General features: G+C 45.4%; 1 protein-coding gene across 1 annotated transcript; it reads left to right on the top strand.

Moving 5' to 3' along the window:
* The first annotated feature begins 25 nt into the window (after positions 1-25).
* si:dkey-220o5.5 (actin filament-associated protein 1-like 2) lies at positions 26-11,315 on the top strand. The gene is made up of 16 exons (XM_068311759.1): positions 26-255; positions 4,085-4,219; positions 4,307-4,384; positions 4,495-4,553; positions 5,447-5,555; positions 5,656-5,873; positions 5,950-6,129; positions 6,222-6,308; positions 6,432-6,501; positions 6,841-7,076; positions 7,145-7,254; positions 7,720-7,837; positions 7,946-8,027; positions 8,163-8,329; positions 8,419-8,529; positions 8,651-11,315. The coding sequence occupies exons 1-16, from the start codon at positions 240-242 to the stop codon at positions 8,675-8,677; spliced, it is 1,803 nt and encodes a 600-aa protein (XP_068167860.1). The 5' UTR covers positions 26-239; the 3' UTR covers positions 8,678-11,315.
* Positions 11,316-11,493: the final 178 nt, after the last annotated feature.

Here is an 11,493-nt window from a genome sequence, read left to right as displayed (position 1 = left end):
ACATTGAGGGAGCATGAAGCACAGACGATCATCAGGCTGTGGTTCCCAGTAAGGATGCTGGTTTTCATCCTCTCCCTCTGTCGTCTGACTCCTCCCTCCTGATGTTGTCACACAGGGGGAGGAGTCTGATCTGATTCACACAGAGCAGACGGAGGAAAACTTCCCTCTGTTTCTATCAGTTTGATGTTTTGGAGTCAGAAACATGAGCCTGGAGATCAGCCGCTGCTGAAACGACAGACATGGACAAACAGAAAGGTAAAATATTCACTTTATTAAAGACTCTAGAAGGAAAACGTCTGGAACAACTAGAATTATATATAACAACCTGAATACATTATATGTGATAATGAAAGTCTAGGACCTCAAAGTAAGAATAAGAGTTAAAAGTCACAGTATTTGATATTGATTACCAAATTCTAAACATGAACTTGTGAATATCCAAAGAAATTCAGTGTGTCTGATGCTTTGTGTTTGATATTACTGTACTGAGGTTTAATATCAGTATCACAGGTTGGGACCTACCGGTAGGTGAGCTGTGAGTCGGCAGTGCAGTAGTAGTAGGTTTTAGTCACAGTAGAATCAGTCAGAGGTGAATATATTAATGTCTGTCCATCTCAGAGGTGATAAAACTCAAAAGACAGAGAGACAAGGACAAAATGATCAATGATGAATTAAAAATAATCCAATAATAATAATATTTTAATAAGAGTTTAGTGGTAATGAAAACTATCCAAATGACTCATCATCTAAACCTGTTTGTTGAAGAATCTTCTCTTATCACACAGACGGTCGGAAACTCCCGCCTGTCCTCAGGAGACGGACCTAATAGACTGTTTAGATTCCCACCGCCTCAAACACTCTGACCGCCTGCTGTTGTTAGTTCTGCTCCATGGTCACGTGTTTAAACTGTCAACTACACAAATAATTACCATTTCCTTCAACTTGGGTCTGATTCAGTTTGTTTTGCCGGTTCTAATAAACACATGGATGACCAGGTCCAATCAGACCTCCGGTCTTCAGCCAAAACTGAAGCTGATGAGATCAAGGTTGTTTTAATGCTAACTAGTCCCATAGTATAATATGATGCTAACAGATAATAAAGACACAGACCTACAGGAACACCTCAGGATCAGATCCTGTGACCTCCTGCTCCCTGAGCATCAGGCAGCTTCTGATTGGTCGGTTGGGTGATGTCATTTGAGGCCCCATCAGTTCAGTCATGTAAAGGTTTCTGCTGCCCTGTGTTTACCGACCAGAGGATGAAAGAGAAAGCTGCTCCACGCCCCAGCAGCACGCACACACACACACACACACACACACACACACACACACACACTCACAGCTGCAGGATCAGTTTCACTGGCTGGGGAAACAGAACTTTCTATCTTCTATCGACTGATCTAAACTCTGGAAACAACAAAAAATAACAAATAAACAACATTCTGACTTGAAAACAGTGACAAGTGAGAAAAATACAAAAGACGATACACAGGAGATTGTTGTTATTTAAAAAAAAATCTAAATTTCTGTTTGTTTGTTGATGAGTTTATTTCTTATTTTGTGTGTTATCGTGTTTTTTTCCCTCCGTTTGTTGATTTTCATGATTTCAGATTTGTCGCCCACTCTTGTTCCTGTTGTTGTTGCAAGAATGAGATTGTGTCTTTCATTCACATGGTCTCCAAGAGTGTGTGTGTGTGTGTGTGTGTGTGTGTGTGTGTGTGTGTGTGTGTGTGTGTGTGTGTGTGTGTGTGTGTGTGTGTGTGTGTCCTGCATCAAGCGAGACATAGGAAGTAATGTTGATGGTCCGATAAGCTGCGTTCACAAACACAAACTCTTTCTTCCGTCCAGGCGTCTGTGTTGTGAACCCCCGCCGTGTCCCAGTAGACAGACCCTTTGTGTTGTTGTTGTTGTTGTTGTCATTGTTGTTGTTGATGTTAATGTGTGTGGAGGGTGTGTGAGGTATGCGCAGCTCCTTGTTTAAATCAGCAGTGGGCTGATAAGCAGATCTGTGACATCCTGAAGTCAGCAGCGAGGCTTTAATCAGAAACTTTCAACCTTCACCCCCCACTCAGCTCCGATACAACGTCCGTCTGTGTGGATTCTCTGTCTCCTCGTGTCTTCATGTCCCCCCTTCTTTGATAATCCACACTGTGTTCATTCATACAGGTCAGGATGGTTACGCGGGTCTAGTGTTCCTTCTACGGTTCCAGTTGTTGTTGTTGATCAGGGTCCAGAACTCTTCTGGATCAGTGTAGATGTTCTGAAGCACCAGCCATGATGGACGCATTGGAGACAGTGGTGCTGAGCAGAATGAGCAGTTGCTTTTATAGGTGTTACCCCAAATCTCTGCACAATAATTTAGATAGGGCAGTACAAGTGAACAATATAAGATGTGTAGTGATTTACGGTCCAATATGTGCTTTGTTTTACCCAGAATTGCAATACTACGTGCAAGCTTTGTTATGTGACTTATATGGGGTTTCCAGCAGATTTTGTGGTTCAGTAGTACGCCCAGAAATTTGTTTTCATAAACATTCGATTTTAACTTCATCTACCATGATTTGTACATCTATTGTGCGTTTTCCAAACAGCATGATCTTGGTTTTACTCAGATTCAAAAACAATTCATTTACGCCAAACCAGTGTTTTAATTTACTCATTTCTGCGGTGGTGACCTCTAAAAGGTGACCTGAACAAAATGCATTTGTGTCATCAGCATATTAAAATAAATTTCAACATATTTGACACATTACAAATATCATTGATATACAGAATGAATAGTATCGGACAGGAAGCTGAGAGGTGGAGGAAATGAAGATGTTGAGGCTCTCTAGGAGAGACCAGGTTGGATCAGAAAAGAGTTCATCAAAGGAACAGCAAAGGTGAGCTGTTCTGGAGACAAAGTTAGAGAGAGCAGACTCTGATGGTTTGGACCTGTCCAGAGGAGAGATGGTGAGGATGTTGGTGGAAGGGTGATGAGGATGGAGCTACCAGGAAAGAGGGAAAGAGGAAGACCAAAGAGAAGGTGGATGGATGTAGTGAGGAAGACATGAAGGTAGTTGGTGTTAGAGAGTGAGATGAAGAAGGCTGACATGCCCACAGGAGAGGAAGAAGATACAAACCTTTGTGAAACTGAGGAGGAGCATCGGTGATTCGTTGGCGTTTGGTTCTGGGACTCGTTACAGTTTAACGCCGGTCGAATCAATGCGGCAAATGTTCAACACATTTGTTCTCCTGCTTCTTCTCAGGAACCTTGAGTTTGAAGGTGACGTGACACAGAGAGTATTTATTGGGAGTTGAAAATCCGGCTTATCAGTGTGAGTCCCATCAGCTAACCTGTGAAGGCTGAATGTGATGGACACCTCAGTCACTCATTAACTGGATAAACCACATGGATCATTTTCCTCCAACCAGCAGCAGCTTCTGTTTGAGTTCACTTTAGAACAAACGTCCGACTAACAAACATCAAACCGGGGACGTCATCCTGTGGACCTGCAGCCCAATAAACCGCAGGTTTGACCGCTCAGCCTGTCCATAAATCAGATGAGCCTCCAGACTAATAGACTGAGTTATTAAAGGTTCATGATGCTGCTGAAGGTTCTCTTTGGTGATGTCAGCAGGAATGTTTAGAAGATAAAACCTCCTGTCAGAGACACTGAGGTCTAAACAAACACCCATCTGGACTCATGCGGCCGCACAGAAAAGATTCTGTGTGTTTATGGCAGCAGATAATATGAAGTGAGAGGCGTCTCACGTCGCTGCCTTCAATGATGTCAGCTCACACACAAAGTCAGTGTTCAGTCGGCTGCGACGGACAACGGCTTCATTCACGGGCCAACACAGACTGACCTCAGGACAGATTTCATCCGTCAACAACCTGCTGGAGCCAACTGAGCTGCTGCTGTTCCTTCACGACGCCTGACAGTCACAGAACGGGTTAAAAAAACACCTGAGGAACGGGTTCAACTGTCTGAGGAGCTAGAAACAGAGCTGACTGATTGATTGATTGATTGATTGATTGATTGATTGATTGATTGATTGATTGATTGATTGATTGATTGATTGATTGATTGATTGATTGTAGTGCTGGCCAAGCTGATCTGGGACCTGCAGTCCTTCCTGTCGGTGCTGGACTCAGAGAATCTGAGTTACATCGCTCAGGCTCAGAAGAAATCCATCACAGAGCTGCTGACCAGCCTGCAGACACATGACACTCCAGGTAAGGGTACTACCACTAGTACTAGTAGTAGTACTGGTAGTACATATCAAGCTGTGAACTTCACCCAGGCTGTGTTTGTGTTTCCAGTGGAAGATGCTGAGTACATGATCATGAGCTGTCCATCACTGTCTCCTAGCAACGAGCAGATCCACGCCCCCGGTCCAGGTAGCAGGAGGTCCTCCACAGCGACCGCTTGTGTGTTTCCTGCTTCAGCTTGAACGAAAATGTCCAAATAAATCTTCATCAGTAATTTTTTTTTGTGCATGTTTGTCCAGAAGCCGTCCAGTTTGAACTGGTGTCGAAGCGGGACTCGACTCTGTTGCTAGGAAACGGGGTGAGTCAAATATTTCTCCCCCATGGCATGCTGGGACACAAAGGAAAGACTCGTGCGTATTAGACGTTTTGCAGTAAACACACACGTTTATTATTTTTATTTACTAGCAGGTTGTCGTGTTTTTCGTCTTCACTTCTTGACCTCTCCATGTTCTCGCTGAGGATGAGGAGAAGAAGAAGAAACAGATTTTTTTTAGATAAAGGAGGAGGAGGTTTGTGATGTGGGTCAGTAATGACAGACTGAGTCCTCCTGAGGTTTGGGAGGAGACGGCAGTGTGTGTGTGTGTGTGTGTGTGTGTGTGTGTGTGTGTGTGTGTGTGTGTGTGTGTGTGTGCGCACCAAAGGGAGTGACAGGATGTTTACATATGAGGTTGTCTCCTCTCCATCTGCCGTCCTATTGGCTGGGAGCGCGGCCGAGGGAGGAAGTGGTCACTGATGGCGGACGATTAGCTTCTGGTGTACGTGATGGATGGACTGAACACACAATTACCTCGTCTCCCGGGAGATTTGCTCATGTGCAGCTCACAAACGCGACGTTTGGTTCACTTCGGCGGTGAATGGATGTGGGGGTGAACTGTTTCCCTCATCTGTGGTGGTTTCTTCTGTTGAATGTGAACTTTGACCCTTGGCTCCAAACCAAACATTGGAGATTTTTAAAAAGTTTCGTAAATTGCTGCTAATTTTTGTAAAATCGCACGAATTGAAGGTGTTAGAATTCTGCGTGTTTGTTTTAAAGCATTCAAACCAATAAAACAACAGAGATGAAAATCTCTCTCCATCGACTGTGGAGGCTCCTCTTTGTCACTTCAGTCTTTTTAGCAAGTCTGGGTCGGGGTCGTCGTTGAATCCCAACCTAAAGCCACACCCCTTTTTTACCTGTGATGTCATATCCAGGGCCCTGAGGTCCCGCCCCTCCCTCCGGGAGGCCTAGGAGGTGATGATGATGATGATACCTATGAGGAGGCGGAGCCTTATGTAGCTGACACGACCGCATCCATCACTGGTATCTACACACACACACACACACACACACACACACACACACACACGCTCACTTTATGTTGTTAAAATTAAAAAAAAAAAAAATTATGTCGTTCCCTCAGAGAAGGCGGAGTCAGACAGCAGTCACTACGAGTCATATGGGGAGGATGAGGAGGAGGAGGAGCCTGTGAAGGACAGAGCTCACTACATCCAATGGAGCGCCTCCCAGCCATGTCTTAGGCCCGTCCCCGAGTCCCGCCTCTGCGGTTACCTGTGGAGGAGGAAGTGGCTGGGACAGTGGACCAAACAGCTCTTCATCATCAGGAACGACGCGCTGCTGGTGAGGAAGACCAGGTTCTCCGGTTCTTCGCCAGTAGGAGGAGCTCGGTGTCCTAACACTTCCTGGTGTGTCTCAGTGCTATAAGTGTGCTCAGGACCTGCTGCCTCAGCTGGAGCTCAACCTGCGTGGATGTCAGCTGGTCTACAAGTCCAAATGCAACAGGAAGATCCAGCACCAGCTCAAACTGGTGCTACTGGGCTCAGACACGCTGGTGCTGGGATACAGCAGCTTCCAGCAGGCGGACGAGTGGAAGAAGGTCAGCATCGCCCACCCAACACTTATTTCCACAGCAGTTTGGACCGGTTCTGGACGTGTAAACGGTTTGTTATACTTTGCATGTGTGTGCAGGTGATAGAGGAGGTGAGCGCCGGAGGTGAACTGGAGAGTCGGAGCTCCTCGTCTCTGCTGACGTCAGATCAGCTGCTGTCCTGCAGGGTGAGACGCGTCCCGGTTCTGCTAATCCTGTGCTTTGGCTTTAAAAGAAGTTTAAACTCTGATGTGGATCGTTTTAAAGATCTATAGAGATATGAAGAGTCTTCTTCATTTGTGTCTCCTCAGTCCAGCTCAATCCAGACGGACTCTGAGGAGGAGAATCCTTCAGCTCGCTGCAGCCTCAACAGACACAAAGGTAGTCATGTGATCATGGTCCATCATCTGGAGGAAGATATTTATTCATTCATCAGATGTGATGTGTGAGACAGCTAGTTAGCCAATGAGGAGACAGATGACGACTATAATGGGTGGATAATTGCAGTTTTATGCATCAAGAAACAAAAAAACTGACTTTATCGAGTGTTTTTTCCGTAAAACAAACAGATTATTAGAAATTAAAAATCGCAGTGGTCCGAGAGTAGAACCTTGAGGAACACCAAATCATATTCATTAAACAGGTTCCTTAAATTCAGCAGGTGTCATGTTAGATGTGATGTTAGCGTGACCTCTGACCTCAGGTGTGTTTGGCTGACAGGTTACCTGAGTGTGCTGATGAACTGTCAGTGGCAGAGTTTACTGTGTCGGGTGGAGGCGGGTCTGCTCAACATGTTCGGACAGGAGGAGGAGGAGGACGGAGGGGAGGTGAAGAAGGAGCAGTCGCCTCAGTACACCCTCCAGCTCAGAGGATGTGAGGTCAGAGCCGGACCGGACACTGACCACTCCTACAGGATTACACTGAGCATGCTCGGTGACCAGGTGGCCATGCTGGAGGTGAGCTGTCGTCGAGTAACGGTCCATTTTTACTTCAGATCGATTTGACGCGTTCATCTGTCACTCAGGTCAACAGCCCAGACGAGAAGGAGCGGTGGTTGAAGCTGCTGCAGGACGGAGCTCTCAACCACAGTCGCCATGACAACGATAGGCAGGAGCACACAGGCGGAGCCCTCAGGTAATGACTTCCATCTTTAGTAGAACCTCGAGATAAAGTTGAATCTGTTCTGTGACTGAACTTGTAAGTCAAACAACATTTAAAACAACTAAAATCATTTTAATCTCTTCCAGCCCCAAAATCCCCTAAATTATGGAAAAAGCATATTTTTTATCAACTAATAGACATACAGACTTTACCTGTGTATAATTAATTATATAGAAGTTATGTAAACAATGATAAAAAATGAAAAGAAACAAAAAAGTCACGAGAACACACGAGCTACGTCTTTACTCCACCAATGAGAACGAGATCCGGTCTCACTGATGTCGTATCCATCCGCCAACACAGTCTTTTTTTGTGCTGCTTTGTTTTGTTGTCTTCCTCTTTTTGCTTTGGTCTTCTTTTCTTTATCTTCTGCTGTCCTGGCTTTGTCTTCTTCTTTCTCTGTAGTTATTCATTTTGTAGTTCTTTTACCCTCCTCAGTGGACTGAAGATAAGAAAGTTCCCCACCTCCAACACGTACATGGACGACCCGTTCCATCTCAGTCTCCCAAGTCGAGACCCTCCCATCTACTCCAACACCTCCATACTGGAGCACAAGGTACGAGCTGCTGAGCAAAGGCTTGGACTGGCCCACCACCTGAGAAGATGACTATCGTCATGATGATGATGGTGATGATGATGATGATGGGTGTTTGGGTTCTTCCAGCTCCACAGCGCTCAGGACTGGAGCGGCTCGGTGTCGTCTAAAGACTCTGTGACTTACAGCAACACCTTCGCCTCTAAATGCAGTGAGTCTCACCTCAGGAATAAACCACATGTTTGTTTGTTTGTTTGTTTGTTTACCTATTTGACTTAAATAATAAACAATCGTAAGGAAACAGAGACTCATGGTCAAGAACCCCGGGGGGGCGTTTGTGTTTCAGACGGGAGGGCGTCCGACGTGGAGAGGGGCGTCCAGAAGCTGGATTTGACCGGGAGGAGGACGGTGCAGCTGAGGGCGGGGTCAGAGAGCAACCTGACGTCCGCTGTGAGGCAAAACAAACGCACCTCTTTCAGGCAGTCACTGGCCATCTGCACGGAGCGCGCTCAGGTGGGACCGAGGGCTTTACGTGGACATGTTCACGTGTCATACATCAGCCACACTGGGTTTACTGGTTGTACTGGTCTCTGCTGGTCCAGGCGGGCTTCCTGAACCCTCTGCTGCGACGAACGGCCTCGGCTAAAACCTCTCTGAGACGAGCGCCATCGTCGCTGCTCATCGAACATGGGAGGGTGTTCCAGAGGAGAAAGGTCAGAGGTCACAGATGTGCCTTCATGGGGGAACCGTTCCTTTACATTTCCCCTTCAGAGCCTAAAATCTTCCGACATATAATTCCGGATTATGGATTCTCTGATGTTTCTGTTTCCTCAGGAGTGGGAAACCAAAACTTCTGCCTGACATCCGTCCTTCAGTCGTCACATCCAACCGACACCCTCCAGCCGTCCCAGCTGAAGACTGTAGACCCCGAGGATTTCATTAGCCGTGACAAATAGGACTTGTTGACGGGTTCACGCTTAATGTGCGAACAACACCAAATATTCAAACGGCATCAATAGGTAATACAAAAAAAAACTTGTAAATATGTCAGAATAATTTATTCCAAACACAACCAAGCGCCTGGTCTACAGCTCTGCTGTTACCGTGGAAGTTTTCTCTAACCACTAATCTGGGTTATTTTTACACAATTAGAGGTTTTTATGTGTCTGTAAACATGTTTATATCCATAACAAGGATATATCAGCTGTTTATTAGTGACTGAGTTTCATTTGAAACTCCTCTGACTTGTGAATTTCCAGCAGCACATTTCTTTTACTGTCTTTAATCCCACATGGTCTGTTTGATTAAATTCTGTTCTGTTATCACCATGATGTCATTACACTCACCGGCCACTTTATTGGGTACACCTGTCCAACTGCACGTTAGCACTTAATTTCTAATCAGCCAATCACATGGCGGCAACTCAGTGCATTTAGGCATGTAGACGTGGTCAGGACAATCTCCTGAAGATTGAGAATTGAGTGTGGATACAGTGTAGTCGGGTTTCTTCTGTCATTGGTGGTTTCTCACTGTTCTGTTGGCCCTTCTTTCTTTTCATTTCGTTTGTTTGATCACAACTGTAAAACTCCTCTCTCTTTCTTTTGACAGATTAGGATTAGAACTAGGAGAATAGCGTAGCGGGGAAGGGAATTGAGGCTATATGGCTTCTGAAGGGAGAGGTGCTTCTGCTAACATTTGCAGGCACTGAGTGACCAGGGAGAGTTTTTCTTGGTAGTATCGGGTGAGGAGGTACGTGAGGCCGCCGCTGCGCTGCTACAACTGTCAAAGATATGGACATATTGCGGACTAGGGGTAAGAAAAGATGTGCAAAGTGTGGCGGAGAACATGGAATTAAAGAGTGTAGATCAGATGTCCCTAAATGCTCTAACTGTGGGGGGGGGGGGCCATGTGGCAGCATATCATGGATGTGAATATACTATCAAGGCCAGGCAGGTGCAGGTTGTGAGGGAGCGAGACAACGTGTCATATGCTGAGGCAGTGAAGACATTGATGAGAACCATCAATTGATTTCCAGAGCAGTCTTGAAGTTTTTGCATGAAACTGGACTATATGGAAAAATCTGAAGTAGATTAAAATAACGACCAGTGGAGGGCGGTAATGCACAGTACAGAGTCTACACTGCCGGAACTCAAGAAGAAGAAGAAGAAGACAATCTGCGGTTCAAACCGAGCATCAGTATGGGGAAGAAAGGTGATTTGAGTGAGTTTGAACGTGGGGTGGTTGTTGGTGCCAGAAGGGCTGGTCTGAGTATTTCAGAAACTGCTGATCGACTGGGATCTTCACGCACAACCATCTCTAGGGTTTACAGAGAATGGTCCGAAAAACAAAAAATATCCAGTGAGCGGCAGTTCTGTGGGCAGAAATGCCTTGTTGATGCCAGAGGTCAGAGGTGAATGGCCAGACTGGTTCGAGCTGATGGAAAGGCAACAGTGACTCAAATAACCACCCGTTACAACCAAGGTGGGCAGAAGAGCATCTCTGAACGCACAGTACGTCGAACTTTGAGGCAGATGGGCTACAGCAGCAGAAGACCACGCCGGGTGCCACTCCTTTCAGCTACGAACAGGAAACTGAGGCTACAGTTTGCACAAGCTCATCGAGATTGGACAATAGAAGATTGGAAACACGTTGCCTGGTCTGATGAGTCTCGATTTCTGCTGCGACATTCGGATGGTAGGGTCAGAATTTGGGGTCAACAACATGAAAGCATGGATCCATCCTGCCTTGTATCAACGGGTCAGGCTGCTGGTGGTGGTGTAATGGTGTGGGGAATATTTTCTTGGCACTCTTTGGGCCCCTTTGTACCAATTGAGCATCGTTGCAACGCCACAGCCTACCTGAGTATTGTTGCTGACCATGTCCATCCCTTTATGACCACAATGTACCCAACTTCTGATGGCTACTTTCAGCAGGATAATGCGCCATGTCATAAAGCTGGAATCATCTCAGACTGATTTCTTGAACATGACAATGAGGTCACTGTACTCAAATGGCCTCCACAGTCATCAGATCTCAATCCAATAGAGCATCTTTGGGATGTGTTGGAAGGGGAGATTCGCATCATGGATGTGCAGCCGACAAATCTGCACCAACTGTGTGATGCCATCATGTCAATATGGATCAAACTCTCTATGAGGGATGCTTCCAGCACCTTGTTGAATCTATGCCACGAAGAATTGAGGCAGTTCTGAAGGCAAAAGGGGGTCCAACCCCTTACTGGCATGGTGTACCTAATAAAGTGGCTGGTGAGTGTATATCAGCTGTTTATTAGTGACTGAGTTTCATTTGAAACTCTTCAGACTTGTGAATTTCCAGCAGCACATTTCCACATGGTCTGTTTGATTAAATTCTGTTCTGTTATCACTATGATGTCATTATACTGTCATGACTGATTTAGACGTATTACTTTGATTGTCACTCATATGATTTTTATGTTTACTGGATTTTATTCTTACTCTCAGGAGAAATAAAAATTCATCCGTACAATGATGTTCTTTTCGTCTACAATCTATTTTTTAAGATTTGCACCTTGAAATTTAAAGTGGTCACCAAACCAAATGGACATTTTAACAACTACACTGATTTTTGGAAAATTCAAGTTTAGGTTGGTGGTCATTTTCATTAGTTTCAGATTTTATAAGGAGTCGGCATTTTCA

Source organism: Antennarius striatus, chromosome 3 (assembly GCF_040054535.1).
Source record: "Antennarius striatus isolate MH-2024 chromosome 3, ASM4005453v1, whole genome shotgun sequence".
NCBI classification, from domain to species: Eukaryota; Metazoa; Chordata; class Actinopteri; order Lophiiformes; family Antennariidae; genus Antennarius; species Antennarius striatus.
This window is presented reverse-complemented; position numbering and strand designations above follow the sequence as displayed.